The sequence below is a fragment of the Mesoplodon bidens genome, assembly GCF_964165515.1.
Source record: "Mesoplodon bidens genome assembly, chromosome: 9".
Classification (NCBI taxonomy): Eukaryota; Metazoa; Chordata; class Mammalia; order Artiodactyla; family Ziphiidae; genus Mesoplodon; species Mesoplodon bidens.
In genome coordinates this window covers 13,065,602-13,089,243 of record NC_138166.1, presented here as the reverse complement: position 1 = coordinate 13,089,243, position 23,642 = coordinate 13,065,602, and the positions used below count along the sequence as shown (strand labels likewise).

Sequence of the window (23,642 nt, the reverse complement as noted above, 5' to 3'; positions counted from 1 at the left end):
ATAGTAGGACTTTGTTGTTTATTTATTTTATATATAGTACGTAGTTTGTATCTGCTAATCCCAAACTCCTAATTTATCCCTCCCCCACTTCCTTTCCTCTTCAGGCACTATAAGTTTGTTTTCTGTCTGTGAGTTTGTTTCTGTTTCATAAATAAGTTCATTTGTGTCATATTTTAGATTCTGCATATAAGTATCATATGGCATTTGTCATTCTCTTTCTGATTTACTTCACTTAGTATGATATCCTTTAGGTCCATCCATGTTGCTGCAAATGGCATTATTTCATTCTTTTTTACCAAGTAGTATTCCACAGTATCTATATACCACATCTTCTTTATCCATTCATCTGTCAGTGGACATTTAGTTTGCTTCCATGTCTCAGCTATTGTAAATAGTGCTGCTGTGAACATTGGGGTGCATTTATCTTTTTTGAATTATAGTTTTCTCCGGATATATACCCAGGAGTGGGATTTGCTGGATCCTGTGGTAACTCTATTATAGTTTTTTAAGGAACCTCCATACTGTTCTCCATAGTGACTGTTACTAACTTACATTCCCACCAACGGTGTATAAGGGTTCCCTTTTCTCCACACCCTCTCCCGCATTTGTTATTTGTAGGCTTTTTAATGATGGCCATTCTGACCGGTGTGAGGTGATACCTCATTGTAGTTTTGATTAGCATTTCTCTAATAATTAGCAATGTTGAGCATCTTTTCATGTGTCTGTTGGCCATCTGTATGTCTTCTTTGGAAAATTGTCTATTTAGGTCTTCTGCCCATTGTTTGAGTGGGTTGTTTGTTTTTTTGTTTTTGAGTTGTATGAGCTGTTTGTATATTTTGGAAATCAAGCCCTTGTTGGTCACATTGTTTACAAATATTTTCTCCCCATCCATAGGTTGTCTTTTTGTTTTGTTTATGGTTTCCTTTGCTATGCAGAAGTTTATAAGTTTGATTATGTCCCACTTGTTTATTTTTGCTTTTATTTCTGTTGCGTTGGGAGACTGACCTAAGAAAACATTGATACGACTTATGTTAGAGAATGTTTTGCCTGTGTTCTCTGCTAGGAGTTTTATGGTGTAGTGTCTTATATTTAAGTCTTTAAGCCATTTTGGTCTTATTTCTGTATATGGTATAAGGGTGTGTTCTAACTTCATTGATTTACATGTGGCTGTCCAGCTTTTCCAAACCACTTGCTGAAGAGACTGTCTTTTTTCCATTGTGTATTCTTGCCACGTTTGTCGAAGGTAGGTGTATGGGTTTATTTCTGGGCTCTCTATTCTGTACTGTTGATCCAACATATGGAGTAATTTTTGGTTGAAAACTGGACATTGTGGATAATATATTTGTTATCTGAGATTCTACTGTGTTCTCTGAGGATTGTTTTTTGTTGTTATTGTTCCAGCTGGCAGTTAACTTGTCTGATCTCAAGCTACACATTCTTTCCCCTGTACTGTGTGGTCTTCATCTCTGCTCAGTTCTTCTGGCTTATAGCTATTGCTTTAGTAACCTGTTACCTGATAGATCAGCCCTGTACCTCTGTAGTTTAGATGTCACCAAGAATTTTGTCAGAGTTGATACTAAGATCATGGGCCTCAGGTTTTGTGTATCTTTTTTTCCTTTAGAGTTTCCTTCCTAAATTTCCAGTTGCTCTTTCAGCTCTGAGCTCTGTCCTGTGACACCTCAAGTTATAGTAAGGCCCCAGCTTTCTGCTGCTTGAGCTGTGTACTGTTTGGGGAAAACCATCAGTCTAAAAAAAGCAGTAAACTCACATGGCTTGCCAGTCTTTTAAGGGTAGACACCCCTCTGACTTTTGCTTGCTTTTCCCCATCCTCCTGGATCCTCCCTTCTCCCCCTCCTCCTGGATCCTTCCTTCTCCCCCTCCTCCTGGATTCTCCCTTCTCCCCCATGTGTGTATTTTAATGGTAAGCCAGGGATTTGGGTCTTGCTCCTGCTGTGGCTCTATTCTTTTTAGGATTTTTCTTTCTAAATTTTTGTTACTCTGTCTTAATTCGTGTTCTCTACCATCTCTGGACTGTAAATCTGTATTTTTCTGCTGCAAGAACTGTGGGCATTGGAATGGGAGTTGATGGCAGTAATGGTGTTCAGTGCCCTTAGGCAAAACCCCACAAACTTGGAATCCTTACCCATTGCAGTTTATGTATTTCAAATGTAACCCTTCCTTCTGTATGTTCCTGCCTTTGATCACTTTCCAGGGCCTTCAAATAAGTGTGTTCTTAAAAATGGCTTATCTAGGTTTAGAAATTATCTGCAGGAAACTATGCTTGACCAATTTACTCTGCCATTAGTGGAAACTAGACTAAAATAATTTGTATTTGCCTTTTGTGCATATGCACTCAAAGTCCATAAAATCAAATGAGCATTGTAAATTTGAATCGCTTTGATAAAAATTTCTGTAGGTTGAGATTCCAAAGTAATTTTAGTTTTTAAATATGATTAGAGGTAATGTTCAGTGCAGACTTGAATTTTATGTATATAAAATCTCTGTATTCCCAAAGAATGAATGGATACAAGAATGTTTCATAGAGTCTAAGTAACCTTACAGACTTAGAACAATAAATTTGCCAAGGTACTTTATCATTACTTTGCCTTTTGGAGTCTACTAGTATTAAAAGTTATTACTTTGTTTTGGAAGGATGACATTTTGTGGAAATTTTTACTTAAAGACTAAAATCAGTTTTATGGGATCTTTTTTCTCTCTGTTCTTCTGTTCTCTAAGGCAAGTCTTTCGTTTACTTAGAAGAGCAACAGAAAAATTATACCCATAGAAGTTATTCTTTCTCTTTGCCAAAACTAGCTTAAAGCAGCAACACCCTTTCTTTAGTCTTCAGGTATATTTAATATGGGGATTCTAAGATTCTGGCTGGTTGTCTGGCACTCATGGGTCTTATTACCATTCTAACAGATTCATTTTTGTTTCTATGATATAAAAAGTGTCATGGTCTTCAGAAGACTTCATCTCAGCCTGTGTGTCTTCCAGTGTGTCTTTAGCTTTGTGAGAAGCTTTCTTCCAGATAAAGATTTGTGGAACATAAAGAAAGTGAACAGAGAGAGAGCCTAATGCTAGAAACCAGTGCTGTTTTACCGTGAGAAATATAGTTAGTTTTGAGTAAGTTGTTAATATATCTAGGTGTTTTTCCATTTAAAAAGAAGTAAGGATTTAATGATAACGTCTACTTAAATTGATGGATTCTCTGATAGTGGTAGTATTTGATGAAGATTGCTTAGCATTTTGAACTCTATTTTATCCTAAGAACTTTTCTTCTTTAGCCAAAAGGTGGTGACATGCTCTTTTGTTCCTCGCTTCAAGTCAGTGCAGCTCAGCATGTGGTGTTGTATGGTAAGCACAATAATGCGCCCCCTCAAGGATATTCTCATCTTAGTCACTGGAACCTTTGAATATATTACCTTATGTGGCAGAAGGGACTTCACAAATGTGATTAAGGTTATGGACCTTGAGATTGGAGATTAGTCTGGATTATCCAGATGGGACCATTCTAAATACTTGAGTTTATAAAAGTGAAAGAGGAAGGCAGAAGAGTGAGCCAGAGAGCTGCAGTGGTAGAAGAGGCAGGAGAGATTTGAAGCGTGAAAGTACTTAGCCTGCCATTGATGGCTGTGAAGATAAAGGAAGGGACTCATGGACATGCAGATGTCCTTTAGTAGCTGGGAACTGTCCCCAGCTCACAGGCAGCAAGGAAATGGGGACCTCAGTGCTACAACCTGAAGGAATTAAAGTCCGCTAACAAATTGAATGAGCAAGGAGATGGCATCTCCCTTAGAACTTCCAGAAAGGAATGCAGCTATGCCAACACCTTGATTTTAGCCCACTGTGACTCATTTTGGACTTCTAACCTCCAAAACTGGAAGATAATAAATTTGTAGCTTTCAGGCCTCTAAGTCTGTGGTAATTTGTTCTGGCAGCAAATAAGAAACAAATGCATCTGTACCGTATCAGCTACATGGAAGGAGGATTCTTTGTGTTTTGGAGGAAAGAGAATGGCTGATCTGTAAAGTTCTGCCCTAGAAAGACGTTAGAGTCAAAACAAAATAAAATACACACACACAGTGTTTTAATGTGTCCTGCTTCTGCTCAAGAGGAAAGTGCCAGAGTTATATGTCTTTTTATTGGCAGGAGACATACCTTTTTTACACACAGATATGAAATGTTAACTGATGTTTTTAAAGTAAACAGCTGTAATGGGATAGGGCTTATAAAATATCCTGCATACTCTTCTGATATCATGGCTAATTATACATTTTTTCCCCTGTTGCTCTTAAGAAACAAATAATGGCCTCAGGCCAATTTAAGGTTTTACAGGTAAATAATTTGCGAGTAAAAGAAAACTACTTTTTATTCTAATCAGGTTTACGTGTCAATTCTCTGCTGATACATATGTTTTAAAACCCTACTGTGTGCTTGTCTCTAAGACTGTTTCTGTTTTAGAGTTTTGCTGATTAATAAAGTTCATTCTTGGTCTTCGGGATTCTTGTAGGATGTTATTCCAGATCTGGTTATAGGCATGTGATGGAGCCTGGTTATGAGCCATAGTTATTTAACTTCCAACAGAAATAAGAATCATGTTTAGTCAGGATCTCAATACAGGAAGAAAAATGTGAACAGGACATTTTTCATAGAATTTCCTAGTAAGGTTAGTAGTTCAAAATCTTGTTTGTTTTTAAACTGTGTTCTGAGAAATTTGGCTTGGTCTTCTCCATAAATACTGAACATTGGTAATTGCTGGACAGAGGGTGGAGGAGAGAGAGAAGGTATTGTTTGTTTGTTTTTTTAAAATAAGGTTTGGGGATACTTAAGAACAACCATCTAATTGATGTGGAGACTTTCTACCTAAAACAAAGTCATGAAATTGATTTTCTAGAGTGCGTTAAAATGTAGCAATGAAAATAAAAACTGAAAAGGAGTAGCTGGGAAGACTTGTACTGAGGATAAATGATTTATGAACAAATTTTGTTGAATGGGCACTTGCAGGCTACTTATTTTAATGTAATAACTAGAACAGCACAGTATTCATAAACTTTTCTTTTATCAAAGTAATATTCACTTTATTAACATTTTAGAGACTTCAAAATGTCATAAAATTATACCATAAAATAATGTAATTGTTCCTGCTATGTAGTTTGTGATTAAGAGACAGGAGAACATAGGCTTTGAAGCCATCTAGAGCTTGATTTAAATCCCATTTGCATCACTCCTGCTAACTGTGTGACTATCGACAAGGTAAATTCTCTCTCAGATTTCAAAAGACTGTTGGGTAGATTTAATGAGACAAAATTATAGATTGTTTTCAACCTTGCCTAGCATATAGTAGGTCCCTCCAATATTGCTTTCCTCTTATCCTTCTTTCTTTAGAAATAGAACTAAAGGATGAATTTATATATTCTGAAGGTGACATTGGTTATACATCATCATCTGTGGTCGTGTGTTCTACTCTTATGTGTACAAAAATGACATCTTTTTTGTTTTTTCTTAAAAAATCACATAATATACATTTCTTGTGTATTTTTTCTGGTAACAAAATACTGAAGTATTACTATGAACATCTTCAAGTTAAAGTTGGGCACTGACGTAGAATAAACACATTTAAGTGAAAATCAGGTCTCAAATACTGAGACGAGAAAAAGTACTTTTTTGAGGAACTACAGTAATCAATACATAGTGGGTTTTTTTGTAACTACATGACATAATTGAATTGAAAATACATTAAAAAACATAAAATTTCAGAAAAATGATAAACGCTGTCATTGTTTGCTTTGTGGCAAGTACTGTGCTAAACACTGTATATATTTTATCTCATTGAGGTTTCACAACAGCCTCTGAGGTAGATGTTATCATTTTGCAGTTGGGGAAACAGAGTCTGGATGAGACAAGTAACATTCCTAGGATCACACAGCTAGTAAGAAGAGGACTTCTCCTTGCACTTATTATTTATTTCTTCCACTTGTACTCTGGTGGAGGTGCTAATGAGAACCAAAGTGCTATAAGACAAAAGAATTGTGTGAAGTTGGGACTTTTGTAAATTCTGGGTAGAGGCTGTAACAATATTTTTTGTTAGTGGAAGTTGAAGGACTTGTACAGCTTAAAAGCAATTAAAAAAATTTTAATGTAATGGTTAAAATGGTGGGGGGCGGTGGTGGTGGGATGAATTGGGAGATTGGGATTGACATATATACACTAATACATATAAAACAGATAACTACATGACATAATTGAATTGATAACTAATAAGAACCTGCGGTATAAAAGATAAATACAATAAAAAAAAAAAAAGAAAATAGGGTTTCAAGAAATCAGATGGAGCGGCCTGCTTTCAACACCCAGAGCTAGTGACACAAGGCTATGTCAGCCCCTACCAAGGATTCCTGCTCACACTGGGATACATAAGGTAAGGAGCCGTGGACCTGAGAGGAACATCTGTCAGCTCTCCAAAGTCTTCTCAACAAGATCATCATCCCCCAAGCAGGTATCCTCAAGGAAAGACTGTCCATTGAATCTGGCCAGGAAAGAATGCTGGTTGTGGTCCATGAACTCACAGAAATTATAAACCATCTTTGAGGAAGGAATCAGTCCATCTGAAGAGTGTGTTAAAGGGAAAAATAAGACAAATAAAGACATGGAGCTGCAGCAAGGGGACAAAATGGATGAAGAGGAAAAAGAGAAGAAAACCACATCTCAACCCCAAAGCATAATGAAGGACTGGCTAGTAGAACTTGTGGAGTAACCAAGCGGTATGAACAGAAGTTCCCAGACAAGGATGATGAATTTGACTCGCCCCCCGAGGATATCATGTTCAAGACGGACCACATCCTGGAATCCTTGTACCGAGACATCCAGGACCTTCAGGATGAAAACCAGCAGCTGACTACCGACGTGAAGCGGCTGGGAAAGCAGAACACCCGCTTCCTCACGTCCATGCGGCGCCTCAGTAGCATCAAGCGCCCCATCAACTCTATTGCCAAGGACATCAAGGCGCAGGGTGAGAGCATCCACCGCAAGCTGAGCGCCATGAAGGCGCTGAGCGAGGATGCCGAGTCGTAGCATGGCGCCCACTCGTCCGTGGCGCGCATCACGCGCGCACGGTACAGCGCTCTCACTCGCCCGTTCCAGGCCGCCATGCACGAGTACAACCAGACCGAGATGAAGCAGCGCGAAAACTGCAAGATCCGCATCCAGCGCCAGGTGGAGATCATGGGCAAGGACGTGTTGGGCAACCAGATCGAGGACATGTTCGAATAAGGCAAGTGGGACGTGTTCTCAGAGAACCTGCTGGCTGACGTGAAGGGTGTGCGGGCGGCCCTCAATGAGATCGAGAGCCGCCACCGCGAGATGCTGCGGCTGGAGAGCTGCATCCGTGACCTGCACGACCTCTTCCTGCAGATGGCCGTGCTGGTGGAGCAGCAGGCTGACACCCTGGACGTCATCGAGTTCAACGTGCAGAAGACCCTCGACTACACTGGCCAGGCCAAGGTGCAGGTGAGCAAGGCCGTGCAGTACAAGAAGAAGAACCCCTGCCGGACCGTCTGCTGCTTCTGCTGCCCCTGCCAAAACTAGCAGGAGGCGCAGGCCGCCACACCCCATCCCCGACCGGAATGGGAGGGGAAGCACACTGGGAAAGATTTTGAGGGTGTCTGCACTGGGGTGAGTTGCCCTAATCCCAGGGACCTCAGTCTTTAGAGAAGGAAAAAACTCGAGGTCCCAGAATTCCAGTCCAGCTCATACTTGGAACGAGAGTTGATCCCACCTGCTGTTTCATCTGTAAGGACAGATGCCTTCTGAAGTTTTGTGAGGTCATTATATGACACATAGCACCCTTGCCTCTTAAAGGAAGCGAAATAAGGAACAGATGTGGTAGCTTACTCTATAATACATGTCCAAGGCATGTTTGTACAGGTACCTCTAGGAGGAAGTCAGTTCTGCATCGGCTCACAGTAGGAACTCCTTATCAAGACTTCATTTAACCCATCCTGTAAGTACCGCGGTTGTGTTCATTTTTGAGTGAACTGACCTTGGGAAAAACTGCGCATCTTCCATTTCTGATTCTTCATCTGGTTTACGCTATGTGATTCCCGCCTGGATGTATCTCTTCTTTCTGCTCACCTCCTCTACTTAATAAAATCACATTTAACACTTAAAAAAAAAAAGGAAAAATAAGTGCTTAGGAGAGAAGAGAAAAAATTTTTAATGTATGTAATGGTTCCTCTTCTCCTACGTTGATGCTGCCTGCATTTTTTTTGTCTTTTTTTTGCGTTACGCGGGCCTCTCACTGCTGTGGCCTGTCCCGTTGTGGAGCACAGGCTCTGGACGCGCAGGCTCGGCGGCCATGGCTCACGGGCCCAGCCGCTCCACGGCATGTGGGATCTTCCCGGACTGGGGCACGAATCCGTGTCCCCTGCATCGGCAGGCGGACTCTCAACCACTGCGCCACCAGGGAAGCCCATTTTAACCTTTTTTTTTCGCGGTACGCGGGCCTCTCACTGTTGTGGCCTCTCCCGTTGCGGAGCACAGGCTCCGGACGCGCAGGCTCGGTGGCCATGGCTCACGGGACCAGCCGCTCCGCGGCATGTGGGATCTTCCCGGACCGGGGCACGAACCCGTGTCCCCTTTATCGGCAGGCGGACTCTCAACCACTGCGCCACCAGGGAAGCCCCTGCATTTTTTTCTTTTGAGATATGAGATTGGTTTGGGATTTAAACGTGTTTATTTTGAGCATTCTAAGAAAATAAAAAAAACATCTTAGTCTAGGGTTTGTATTTTGCTTCTGATTATTTAAATGCATTCTAGAGAACATTTAAGAGCATTAAACAGGCATCATTTAAATAGATGTCATAGTTTTAATTTTAACATTTTATTGAAGTATAAAAAAGGTGCACAAACTCAAGTATACAGCTTAATGAATTTTTTTTTTAGATTTGATAACCTGGCCTAATTAAAAGTACAAGATAATACCAGAAAACTTATAAAAGGAACACACCAAGGGGTGGAGAAATCACAATTAATATGCTGTGTTTATGGAGTTGCCCAGGGTTTTTAAAATGAAAAATGTTATGTTTCATATATTTAATATTTTAACTTTGGGAAAATAGACATAGTTTTGAATGTAGGAGGAAGAAAGGAGAAAAATGCTATCTGTTACTACTTTGGTTTAAAATAAACCAAGAAAATTAAATAACTATGCTATGTTTTCATCTTTTTAAATTTCTACAAAATATGGCAAAGAAATGAGTATTTTATAAAGTATGCTCATAAATGAAAGGTCACATAAAACTGAACAAGACCTGAATGTTGACAAAGTAGTCTCCATCTGGACAGTACTTTTGTGAAAAACAAATGTCTATTTTAAATATGTCCTAGTGACCAATTAATTTGACTTTCAAAGGCTCAGTTTTACTTCTGTAAGTTTCATTTAATAATACACTTTTATACTTACATTTGGTGACTATTAAGTTCCTAAGTGTAGCTGAGGGGGGCATTTTCACAGTGCCTGCCATATGCCATATATTTTTATTTTTTTAGGATAATCAGCTCAATTCTCGTGTTATTTAAAACATTAAGCACTACTGTCATACCACTCTCAGTGGTTTAATAGAATAATTGTTTAATTTGTAAAATTATACTATATGTTAATTGTGCAAACTAGAAAATTCAGGTATGTATTAATTGCTGAAAACTAGAACATGTAGGTAGGTATCACCTCTGGATTTATTTTGGGAAATCTCTCAACTGTTTCCTTGTACATTACTATATCCGTTGTACATATTCTTTTGTACTTAATATTACATTATGGACATCCTTCCAATATTAATAAACATAAATCTATATCATTGTAATGGCTGGGTAATATTCAGATGAAAACTCTCCAGTAATTTATGTAAATAGTCTACTATTATTAACTATTTTGGTCATTTTAATATTACTTACTAGTATAACTGTCCTTTTATGACCATGCTTGGAGATACATTTTTGTACAATTATTCCATTGTTTCCTTAGGATAAATTTAAGAAGTTGAATGTCCTGGTCAAAGGTTATGTTTAATGTTTTGCTTAATATTTCAAAATGAAATTTCTTTCTAGTACTAATGTGAGAGAATATACCTACAACTTTGTCAAAATTAATAAACATTAGCATTTAAAAATTATTTGCCAGGTCACATATGTGAAAAACAGTATATTAACTTGTTTTTTAACTTACTCTAATTTGCATTTTGTTTTTGCCGCGTGTGTCATTTGTTTTTCATTGATGAGTTACTTGTTCTTGGCCCATTTTCCTATTGCTGTATTGGTTGGTAAGTATGTATTCTTTATACAATAGAGGTAAATTTGCTCTGCTTTATAGACTGTAAGTATAATTTCCAGTTCATTTTATCTTATTCTTTGATTTTTTTTAGTATAATTTTTACGGTTTTATAGTTACACCTGTTACTGGCCATCAGCCAGGCGTATTCCTCAGTCAGAGTTTATTTCAAGTGCCATTTCCTTTCAGCAGCTTTTCCAGGGACATGTGCTCCATTGCTCTTCGCTTGTACTCTTGTTGTAGTTATATCTTGCCCTGTGATATTGATGTTGACATATTTGTCTTATTGCCGCCGCTTTTGTACGTGCCTACAACCCAAACCTGTTATGAAATGTTCAGATTTGGGCAAGTGAGGGCTAAGTGCTATTATAATGAGCCTTATAAAAGTGCTTTTATGATTAAAAAAAATGCTTACAAGATAACAGACTTATTTATGTTGGTAACTAGGATTTTATGGTTATTGCTGCTTGCCAATTTTGTCTGGGCATTTTGTGATCTGCCTACTAGATCCTGTGACATATGTTACTCAATAAGATTTTAGAAACATTTACGTATTTTGAGAAGTTAGTTGTGTTGTAGAACCAGTAAGTGTATTTGTTAATATAAATGGTAGTGATATCTTATTTCTTGTAATTAACAACAATGATAAAATATTTATTTGGTGTCTTTTATCATGAAGTTGAAAGCCCAGTTGTTTTTTTGGTGTTTTTTTTTTTTTTTTAGCTCATTGTATCTGTTCAAACTGTGTCTTTAAATCATTGATAGGTAGAAGATGTTTTAATGGGGACTAAAAATTCAGGGCAAAGTAGATTTATCTTAAAGTTAGTTGATGAAAATTCAGTTCTTTAACTTGTCATTTTGGAATTTGCTAGCAGCCATCTCTGTCAAGGGTGGAGTGTCATTCTCCTGATGTTAGTCTTTGCCTCGGCTCAGGTGGCTCTTCAGGGTTTAGGGTTTTGCAATTAACCATTTCTCTGCCAATGAGTTTTTCTAGAATTTCATTGAGAAAGAATATTTATGGAAGATTTTTCTGAATGCTAATCACTCTATCCATTTCTGTCAATTAGTAATCTCTGAAAGTTGGAGAGTGAGGAGGATGAGAGGAATAAGTACATCAGAATTACCTGGGTGCCTTTTTGTTTCGTTTTTAAGAACATCTGTCTTCTTGTCATTTGGAAGTGCCATTTCTCTCTTCCAACCAGTCTGATCAGCCCTGTAGATGTGTACCAAATGGTTGAGATCCACTGCTTTAGTATTCTAGAATCTATCCTAGGATTAAACCAGAATTGCAGAGGGTTTTATACCTGGACAATGTTATATTATTCATTCCCATATAATTCTTTTTACTGATTTTTCTTTTAGTTTGATGCCATTATTGTACATCGAAGAAAATTATAACCATCAGCCTTAAGAAACTTCTTGTTGCCTTTTCTGTAAGGTTGTTGTGGCCATTTTTGTATTTTGAAGGACCTAAGAAACAACCATATGAGGCTTTGGTTGTCTTTAAAGTTGTTGTAGAAACATCATTTACACATTACATACCTTCTGAGAAGATCCATGAAAGACAGTGCTTTTTGGTCTCAGTATTAAGAATAGTTGGTACTTTTGAACAGCTAGAGGATTTTTATTTTAGCAATGCTGAGTTGTGTAATCAGCCTCTTTTCTCTTTTTATCTGACCTAGTGGAAAGCACAGGGAACAATTTTTGACTCACCTCTTATAAGAATGCAAGATAATGATACATGTTTTGCATTTTTATTTCAAACCAGGATTATTTATTTTATTTTATTTATTATTACTATTTTTTTTTTTGCGGTACGCGGACCTCTCACTGTTGTGGCCTCTCCCATTGCGGAACACAGGCTCCGGACGCACAGGCTCAGCCGCCATGACTCACGGGCCCAGCCGCTCCGCGGCATGTGGGATTTTCCTGGACCGGGGCACGAACCCGTGTCCCCTGCATCGGCAGGCGGACTCTCAACCACTGCGTCACCAGGGAAGCCCAACCAGGATTAATTTTAATTTAACTTTTCTCATTCTTTTCATTCTATTTCCTCTGATTTTATTATATTTATTTTCTCATTTAATTTAATTGTATCTAAAATTGGATGCTTTTAAAAGTTGTCATATTTTTCTTAGAATAAGGAAGGCTATAAATAAATTATGTATAATATTTACCAAATTTGCTTTCCTACTTTCTTCCTAACACTAAGAATAATTTTTGTTTTAGGGACTTCCTTGGCAGTCCAGTGGTTAAGACTCCGCGCTTCCACTGCAGGGGGCGCACGTTCGATCCCCGGTTGGGGAACTAAGATGCCACATGCTGCATGGCGTGGTTAAAAATAATAATAATCATTAAAAAAAAAAGAATAGTTTTTGTTTTAGTTTTCGACGACATGCTCGTGAGGATCTTTTTGAATTTGTAGATGTTTGCTCCGGAGAAAAAGCACGCATACAGATACACATTAAATTTTGCACACAATTTCAGGGGATTTATGAGACTCCAGGAAGCCCTACACCAAAAGTCATTGTTTATCTGAAATGTATTTTTTGGCATATGTTTTTCTGTAAGGTGGCTATATTCAATCACCTAAACTGTTTTCTTTATATATTTAAATTGTATTCACTAGCAGCCCATTTTCAAGAATACTAACTCACTCTATGGTTCTATTGGTTCTATGATTCAGTGAAAATGCTAAAAAGCAAAAGAATTACAACAGAAAATAATATCAATGTTGTTGGAAAGAATTCTTAGTGAAAGGGTTAATAAGAAATGTTCCCAGAGTAATGCTTCTGTAATACCATTTGAAGTATTTAAGTAACACTGAATACCATTGTTACTTAAACTGTTATAACAGAATAGGAAATAAAAGTTGTCATAAATTACCAAAGAGTAGCTGAATATTTCCTCAATTGTGTTGATGGCACAAACAAAGGAAATTACAATAATAAAGGAAAAATGTTTGACTCAAACCATCTACCTAACTTGAGTGACATCTGTTCAAAAGATACACAAAATAGAGTTTTTTAGTATTTTCCCTGCGAACTTATTTTAGAATAAGTTTTGTATTGAAATGAGCAAAAATATGCAAGTATAGTGCTTACTTTCTGGTCAGAATAAGATAACATTATGACAAACAGTAGTTGTGCAGTTTATAATCAACAGAATATTTTGGCTGAATGAAGTGAAATTAACACTTTATAGTGTCATCTTCTTTATGTTTAGTACTATTTTATCTTCTGAGTATATGATTTTTAAAGAAACTTTTGCCTAGGTAACTTCTTTTTAGAAAATAGAATTTTATTTCTTAAGGAAACAGATGTCCTGCTGGACTATAGTATATATGGTTCAATTAAAATTTTATTAGTTAAAATGAAGTAAGCTTAAAAATTTTTTCCTTAAGAAGGCACTGTGGTCTGAATTGAGTTCAGAGCTGCTTCTATATCTTTTCATTTATTAGTTACTTGAATGTCTGTCACGTTGATACACAGTCTGTCTTCTGGTATGTAAAGTAATGGTTCTTAAGCTTTAGCACACAAATCACCTGAGGGTACTTTTTAAAACTTATTATTCAGGGCTGCAGCCATAGTGGTTCTGACTCCTTATGTAAAGGTGGGGCCCAGAAACTGCAGTTTCCAAACAGACAACATAGAGGTTCTGATGTAGGTGGGCTATACTTTGAGGAACTCTCTCCTAAACAAGGTTCCGTAGGGTCAGAAGTTTAAAAATTGTTCCTTTCAGTTTCACAAATATTTACTCATCCATTAGTATTTATCAGTCACTTTTTTGGGGAAGCATTATGAAAGGTGACATTAGTATTACAGACCATTATTTTATTGTGTGGATTAAGGACAGTTTTATAAATTTAGGTAGCTACAGTTTGCTAGCATTTTGTTGCTTGTAAGAAGCGATACTTGGAAAAAATTCAGTAGCAAAAGAAAGACTGCAGCTTTTTAAGAATTGGGAAGAAAATTGTTTAAGTGTTGATTATGTAGTTCGATTTTTTTACATTTCAGCCTGTTCTGAATGAGGCATTAACAATATTAGAGTGAAATACATATCTTTGGTTCTTCTCTACCCAATGAGTATTCCACATAATATATGACATATGGGATTGTGTATAATATTAAAGGCTGCTGTGTATATATATTAGTCCCATATGTATTTCTCATTCCTACAGTCTGTGTCTCATATGGCCAGAACTCTCATTGTTAGCATTAACATTAAAATTTTTTATGTTAAATTAAAATTTTTTCATTTTGCATCCCTTATTAGTCTTATAAGTCCAAAACTGTCTGAGTGGAAAGTGATTGCTCATAACGTTATTATCTTCTCTTGCTCCTTTTTCTTTTCTCCCTGAAAAATTGGTGGATGTGTTTTGGTAGTCTGTCTTGCTTAATGTCTGTCAGAAATATGACATAATTGCTTTCATGGAAGTAGGGTGAGGAAAATGACCTCAATCCCAGACAGACTCAGCTCTCCTTTTTTATCTTACTTGATGCTTCTGCTTTGATAACGGTATGGAGTTGATATTGGTGGCCCTGATAGGAATGACAGTGCTTTTTACCACTTGCTGGTGGAAGTACAAAGCTGTCATGCTTGAAAACCATGGATACAGCTTATAGAGATCTGTAAAAAAAAAAAAAAATGTGTGTGAATAGAAGGGTAGGGATACTTAGGGTTATTTTCACACCTTATTTTATCATGAGCCGGGGAGCAATATTAGTGTGTTAAATTTGCTCATCTCTTTTTCTCTCATAAAAATGAGTATTCTTTCAAAGGTGATAGCTTTCGTATTAACGATGAACCCAATTTTCCTTTTGTCTCTACATCTCAGTACTACTCTGTTCCAGATGTTTGTGAATTGTTATAATATTCTTTCATTCTACTTATTATGATGTAATATATGTTATCATATTACTAATCTGTCCAGTCTATCTGTTGTCTGGGTTTTGTTTTAATCCTTTCATTGTTTGGAATGCTTTTTAGCAAAAGTCTTCAAATTAGCTTTCTTTTGTGAACTCTCTAACCCACAGTTCTGTGTTCTCTTTGTATTTCTCTAAGAGTTGAGCATCTCTGAGTATTTTAGATCTTTTTCCTGCCTTATCTGGGTTTAATTATCTCCTTATATTTCTTGTTTATATTGTGATCTGAGCTTCTCTCTTCCCTAAGATTTATTATTAGTCATCTCACATTTAGCTTTCTTTGACTTCACCCCAGTCCCATAGGGGTCTCACACAGGTGTCTATCTCTGAGATATAAAGAAAATAGGTGTCAAAAGTTTTCTCTAGTTTTTATATTTCTTACTGAGTGGAAAGGAAGAAAAGAAATAGATTATTTTATGGTTTTTCCCTTGCTTTTAACTTCCATTTAGAAAAAGAACCTGCTTCACAGTTTGCTAAGTTAACCTTTCTTGCCTTTTTGAAGTGTAGCTTGAAGCTATTTAATTATAATAGAAAAAGGTTTAAGTATTTGATATTTTATCAATATTATTTTTTAGAAACTTTGCTTATATGATTTTTAAATTTTTCAAAATTATTCTTATGCAACCATTAACAAAGAATGAAGGTGATATGTATATAATGAGTTGGATGGATATTTATAATAAATTATTAGGAAAGAAGCAAAGGATCATATTTATATTTTTTGCTTTGTATACCTTGGAATTTTGCCATTGTTTATATTTTTTTATAATTGAAAAAATTACCAAAGAAGAAAATAATGCGTTTAATGGAAACACTGAATAAACCAATATGTGAAATATAAAGTAGATAATTTAAAACATCAAATAGGAATTTTCATTTTGAATATTTGTAATAACTAGAGCATTCTTGAATAATGTTGTTTATTTTACTTAATTGAATTTTCTGCTTTGCCAGAAATTCTTTTTGTTTTTGCCCTTGTTACCCATGTACTTTATTCAAAGCATACTTTTAAAAGTGCTTAGATCATTGAGGAAATCTAATTTCTTGTGGTCTTTTTATGGCCATCATTTTTAATTCTTCACTCTCTTATAACAGTTGGCTTTCTAGTCAGTTGGATACCCTATTGATTCTGCATTGATGTTGCCAGTCGCATCTGTATGCTGCTTTGTAGAGCTACTGCCAGCACTTGTTGCCAGGCCTTTCATTACCTGTCAAGGTGATGGCAGTAGCTTCCTATCCTCTGTGTTTTCTTTGGTTTCTCAGCTTCCCATTTCTGTGTCTTACTCAATCAACTCTTTCTACATATTGCTGTTGTTTTTTTTTTTTTCCGTAGCTCATTTCTTATCGCGTTATTCCCCTGCTCAGATTTCTCTGCTGGCGTTTAAGGCCTCTGTCTTTTGGTTCTAATTTAACTTACCATATCAACTTCTCACTACTGTATTATTCTTCTTCTAAAGAGAACCATTTACTGTTTCCCGCATATGCTTTAGTAGCTTTCCTCAACAATGCTTTTGTTTATATTGTTCTTAAATCCAACATACTTCTTTTCTTATTAAGTTTGTTAAGAACTTTATTCTTTTTAATTTACATTTGCCACATTCTGCTTTTTTCATAGGTACTACCATACTCTTTACTACCTCGATTCTAGATTTTAAGCTCTGAGGGTAATAATATATGAGTTTCTGCCATATAAGTATCAGCCACAATGCCTTCTACCTTGTAAGGATTCAAATGTTAATTGAATTACAGAGCTCACCTAAATGTACAGTCATAAAATATAATAAAACCAAAAGTTTTATTGACTTTGGAAAGTAGTCTTGAAATTACTATGTTGAATAAAGCCCTACGAATAAGCACTTCCTTTCTTATACTTTTAAGTTTTTACGTTTAAGTCTAATCTCAGTGAAATGAGGAGTTTGATTTTTTAATGTCCAGAGAGCTGAGATTTTGCTATAATTTTATTTGGGGGATTAAAAATAGACCATATACCTAAAAATTGACTTATTATGGGGGAGAAGTATAGAATTATTCAATGCTATGAATGGCATTTTTTAATAAAGCATCACTGTAAATAATTCATTTTTAATATGTCTGAACATCAGTTGGGTACTAGTTGGTAGAATAACAATGACCTTAAATTAGGAAACAAAAGAGAAAACAACAGTTCCATACCTTGTTGAGCTCATCTTTGGTTAGTTTTTAAAAGAATAGTTCTTATTTCAGTAGTTTTCAGGAACTAGCCCAGTTAGCTATATAGAAATTGATATTATTTGTGGCGTATGGATAGAAAAATATGATTTTAAGAAGATCCCATATTGAATGTATTGTTACCTCTATTGCTTTTGCATTTAAAAATTTCATTCTAACATGAAAAATTAACATTAATGCTTTTTTTGTAAAATTATTTGAAATAAAGTAAAAAATTTACACATTGTGTTAAGGGCCATCATAAGAAAAATAAAGATATTTCACCTTTTCATTGAACAACATTTAAATAAAAAGTTATCTAAGCTTCTCATTCTCTCCTTTAAGCTGAGATCAGTAATTGCAAACATATTTGTGACTTGTTTTTAAAAGCTGAACTTTTAACATAAATGTTATTTTGGTTTACATATTACGTATTATTTAACACTGAAAAGCTACTAGAGGTTATCTGGTAAATATGAATATTCTTTGTTGTAAACCAGTGGGTGCACTTTTGTATGTCTGAAAGATCTTTACAGGTGGGCAGAAATGCTTGTTAATAGTTCCAGTGTCAAGTGTAGAAGTAGTAACAGCTTAGAGGGCAAGATTATAATATTTGCTATTTATTTTTTATTTTGTTAGATTTCTTATTACAGAGAACAAGAGGGCATGAACGCAGTTTAGGCAGATTTATTAGAAAACTGTTTTTTTTTTTTTACTGTACACGGGCCTCTCACTGTTGTGGCCTCTCCCGTTGCGGAGCACAGGCTCCAGACGCGCAGGCTCAGAGGCCATGGCTCACAGGCCCAGCCGCTCTGCGGCACGTGGGATCCTCCCGGCCCAGGGCACGAACCCCTGTCCTCTGCATCGGCAGGCGGACTCTCAACCACTGCGCCACCAGGGAAGCCCTAGAAAACTGTTTTTAAACTGAGATCTTTGGCATGTTTATAGACTTGAAGATGAAAAATATTTAGAACACAAAGGGTTTTTCTTAACATGAAGACTTTTCTAAAAATAGTCTAATTTTTATTAAGCTAAATATTAAAATATGCTCAGAAATCCAAGTACAAAATTATTTAAAAATTGTTAAATGAATATATTAGGAGATATTCTGTGCTAAATATATTTGTCGAATGAAAATTTTCTTAATGTCTTTATGCAATACTAATTTCTCTTTAAGTTTTCAAAAAATAAGTCTTAGTTGTTTATGCTATATTTTGTCAAATTGAAGCATTTCTTTAATTCCATAAAAGAATACAAAGTAAGGCAGGAGGAAACCACTTCTTTGCCAAGATTTGACATTATGTCAACATAACATTAGTATCAGAAATATATCACTATTAAATTTGTCATGTAAACCTCAATGAATTCCTGCTATTGCATGATGCTCATTTCCCCAAGGGATAAGGTATTCAGTAAACTAAACTGGATGAATTTCATTTATTTACATAAAAGTGGTATATTATTGAATTGGTTGTTTTCTTCACAGTCCAACATTTAATTTTTAATTATAGAAGACCACCTAATGAAAACATGTTTCTTTCAATGAGAGATTATTATTGAATTGTTTGACATAAAAATTTTTTATTTAAAAATGAGTTGCTACTTGATTTAGTGAATACAGTATGAAAAAACAGAATAAAGAATTGTCCAGTTACCCAATTACAAGGGAGCAAGTGTTTGCCTACTTTAAATAACTTATTGCTGTTTTTTTAGGTACAGTGATAATTAGCACTCATCGATAGATTATTAGATTATAACAATTGGAAAATAATTGTGTGATATGAGATTCTCAAACCTGATATCTATAGTTAGGATTAGTAATTTCACAGTTTTCTAACATGAATTGGGGATTGGAGGCAAAATGCTTTAAATTTAATTAAGTGATGTAGAGTAAAAAAATTCACAAGGTTTATTGCCACTTTAATGATTTTGAGAGTTGAAAAGGACTACTATTATTTGGAAACACTCGGGAGTTCTGATAGTGTAGGAACACTGTGTAAATTGTATTACTCTAAAGTTGCTATGTTTCTAAAGTTAGAAATAGTTGACTTTTCTATAATGACATAAAGTCTTTTTTTTTTCCCTTCCTTGTATTCAGATTTTAATAGTTAACTTCTGTTATACAAAAAGGCTGACTTGAATAAAGTTAGGATGTCTGTTTATTTTAATGCACTGGTTTTTGCCAGTATACTGTATTAATCCAGAGCATTTGGCTTAACTCAACCAAAGTGAGGAAGGAGGAAAGAAGCCTTAGTTTTCTTCCTTCCTTTTATTGTCAGTTCATTTGTATATTATAGGCTTAGTGCCCTTGATCTTAGAAAATCAGTCTCTTTTTCATAATAAACTTGAATTTCAAAAGTTTCCCTATCTTGATGTGCATATACACGGTTGTTTGTCTTTTGGTTCTTGAATTTTAAAATCCTGATAAATCCTACAATTTCCTACATTCTAAAAAGGATAAAGTTTCATATATAGTTCCTTATTTTGATGCATCAAATATTATAGCAAGTAGACTATGCTAGAAAACATAATATAGTGGTATAGAAAATCCTGGGTCATTTTGGTTGCTTGGAGCCCATAATTTTGGTTTTTGTGTTAAAATGCTATTCCAGTTGTTAACATATAAATATATCTGTAGTTTGTGGCTTAGAAACAATGCACTTTATATAAAAAACAAAAAGCAAGGATACTGTGTCAGTTATGTTTTAAAGTTTTACAGTGTTTTAAGGCTATGTATTTATTCTTTAGAAAATATGACTTACATAAATATCTTCTGATGGACATAATATTGACAAAATTTACACATGATATTACCTTAACAAACTGCCATGCAACAAATACATTAAGTAATGAAGAAATTGAATATATATGACCTAATCTAATCTTGACATTTACATTGAAAATTTACAACATAACCAGTACTTAAAATGTTTTTCTTATATTTGGCAGTAATTTTTTACAATTTAAATTTAAAACTTCTGAATGTGGGTTTGGTGAAACTTAGCCTTTTCCCTAGTCTGTGACAACCTGAGGTACTAAACATTTTCCTCTTATTTCACTATTTTCAAAGGTAATTTTTTTGTTTCTTTTAGGATCTATCCAAGAGTTGTGTATTACAGCATTATTAGGCATGGGATCAGCTTCTACTATGGAAACAACTCGCTTTTTCATTTTACTTTTCAAGACCTTTTGAAATTTTTGTCTAGTAAATGCATATAATAGAGGATGAAATATAGTTGTTCCATAACCCATGACTAGAAAACACAACCTTAATTTTACTAAAAGGTCACTTGGGCCTAAACATAAAATGGTGGTATTTAAAACAGAAATTGGTGTCCAGCAGAGAAGAAATGTAGAAATGATCAATAAAGACATTTTGAAGACTCTCTTTTGCCTTTCTCGTCGTTCACGGTGTCGTTTCATAGCTCGCCGGAGGGCAATTATTACAGAGACTGAAGTTCTAACACCAAAGACTACATTTCTCCCACCACTGCCTTGTGACATGTCTGTAGTCTCGTGTTGTGTGGTTAGAGAAATCGTCTTTTTCTTTCTTGCTTTCTTCTGCCCTGTTGAGAATCTTGTGCCTATTCGGATATTGAGGGCCTGAAGTATTTTGGTGTATGTGATTAACATTACTATGACAGTGAAAAAGAATATTGGGATCTGTACTAGCAGGTGATAATACATTCCCAGTTCAGTGTAGTATTCATTTGTACTGACACACAGAAGTGTCTTGTTTTCCCATGTATTTCCACTTTGAAGGCTGAAAAAATTTACCTCAATAAAGGGAATCAGGAAGGAGAAAAACGAAAAAATCCAAATGGATATCATTAGCATTACAGCTCTGCCCATTGTCAGAATTCGGTTTGCAGGCTTTACAGAGATGTCATATCTGTCCAAAGTGATAGCAAAAACGTTGATTGCTGTTGAGACACTTGTAAAAGATACACAGGCCTCATGGAAACAGCAGATGAGAGCAGTGTTACTCTCCAGTGAAAGCAGAAGGATAACTATAGTTAGAGGAATACATCCCACACAAATGATTACATCAAGTACATGAAGATTCATCGTAATAATGTTACTGACAGAGTTGATTAAGTTGGATTTCATGCAGTAAAGTACCAACACGGTGAGGTTGCTGCCAAGTCCCAACACAATTTCTAACATAAGAAATCCGGTGAGAGACACTTGAAAGCTTAATGGATATGATAGTGGTTGGTACATATTGGTGTTGATGTCATCAATGTCATCTCGCACTGTAATGTTAGATTCAGACTGCATGTTGATTTCCAGAATGGGAGAAAAACACATTCTTTTGGAGCAGTTGGTTTTTTCCCTAGAAAGTGAAATAGAATAAACTATTTGATATTTGGCAATTTAAATGATGTACAAAACCTGTGTTCTTTGTAAAAAAATTTTTTATTGTGTACTTAGTTTAATTTTTAAATTTATAAACTATTAATGGAAAATGTAGAATTAGGAAACATCAAGGTTTGCATTGTTTTGATGTAAAAGGAAACTGGGTTCCCCATTTGAAGAAATAACTGTACTGGAGATTGCTCCTATATAGTTCAAAATTGTTTAATAAACTAAAAAGGTTTTCCTTAGTTGGGTTTTTCAGGGTTATTATTTGAGATACAGTATATTTTTGTATAATACAACTACCCAGTATGCAAAACTAATTTTAGCCCAGTGTTTTAAGATTTCATTTTAAAATGTTGTGAGTAGGTGGAAAATAAACGCTATTTTAACATGTTGTAGCACAATTAGTGTAGGTGTAATTATTCCCATGAGATTTCAAATGAACAGGACAAATGTTCACTTAAAATGACAAATGGCCCAGAGCACTAGTTTGTTTTAAATCACTTTGTCCGTGTTCTTGATTGAAATTCATATTCAGCAGTCAACAGTGTGTTTGGGGATATCTGGAGTTATTTCCCACTGAAGTAGGCAAATGATAAATATTTCATATTTCTCAGTGAAAGTGCTCACTGAACTTTATAACAATCAAACTTATAAAAATTGGAAAAAAAGGACATTATTTTGAAGTAAAACACCACAGACCTTAGTAAAAGAGCACTAATCACTCTTATGAATGAATGATTTATTTTGTGACCACACCCTTTCATATCTTGTAGGAGAAAATTGAAATTTAATATCATATTAAGAAATAGCCATTTTTAAGGTGGTTTAAAAGAATGCATCAGTTGATTTTATTAAACAGAATTTTTAAAGCAAAAAATGAAATTTTAGGGAAAAGTATCTGAAGCCCATTTTCTGAGGAATCTATTAAAGTTACACATTTCCTGTGAAACCTTTTGTGTAAATCACCCAGTGTATATCATTTTGAGGAAAATGAAAAGAAAAAAACAAACTCTTGCTAATTCATGCATATCTATGTTTTAATATATAGAAGTTTAGAGTAATTTATAAAAATAATGTCTGATTTGCTGGGCTAAAATGTCAGTAATTAGTATATTTAGTTAAAATATAAAATCATACAACCAACTATATTTCACATTTCAAGTACAGCATTTTGCCTGCAAAATCATAACAAATTATAAAAGCTAATAATTTTCAGAACTCATGTTAGCCTTTCACTTGATGTAACCTTTGACAAGTTTTAGAATATAGTTTTATTTATGCATATTATTTTAAAGGTAGTGTTTCAGAAACACAAATGCTAACATTATTAATTTCTTTTAAGTTTACTAAAGGCATATATTTGAGTAAGTGAAGGTCTTAGCCAGCATTGAAATCCTATAAAAATGGAAAATTTTAAAGTGTGCCAAATTTTCTGAACTGCCAGATTAAACATCAGGTCTTTGTCACATCAGTTAGATTTAGAATTAAATAAAGCAGAAATGTCAATTTAGATGATAATTAAGGAAAATGCATCTACTCTAGAGCAAGATTCTTTTCTCTTGTAAATGTTAAACAGTGTTGTGGGGTGCATGCATCTTCTGACCTACCTGTTTGCTGTTGCCTTATGGGCCTTTTGGCTCACTATAGCAGTTTTTCACAATATGATACATGATGTCATTAACAGACTTGGACATGAGTTTTTACCTGACAACAGTGAAGTAGCTGTGTTTTATTTCATGTCTTGTAGGAATTCTTTCATTTTTCTCTCCAGTACTTCAACTGCATGAATTGTGAGATTTAGTTGGCTGATGAATTTCTAAAGACCAGTACAAAATACT

General features: G+C 35.2%; 2 protein-coding genes and 1 pseudogene across 3 annotated transcripts in view; 2 read left to right on the top strand and 1 right to left on the bottom strand.

Moving 5' to 3' along the window:
• COG5 (component of oligomeric golgi complex 5) overlaps positions 1–23,642 on the top strand; it is a 277,137-nt gene that overhangs the window by 49,367 nt on the left and 204,128 nt on the right. The window lies entirely within an intron of this gene.
• On the top strand, positions 5,889–7,654 carry LOC308622575 (syntaxin-11-like; annotated as a pseudogene). The gene has a single exon. The product of its transcript is annotated as a syntaxin-11-like (transcript).
• GPR22 (G protein-coupled receptor 22) lies at positions 20,452–21,765 on the bottom strand (the record flags this gene model as incomplete). Its single annotated transcript, XM_081244084.1, has 1 exon — positions 20,452–21,765. The coding sequence occupies exon 1, from the start codon at positions 21,748–21,750 to the stop codon at positions 20,452–20,454; it is 1,299 nt and encodes a 432-aa protein (XP_081100210.1). The 5' UTR covers positions 21,751–21,765.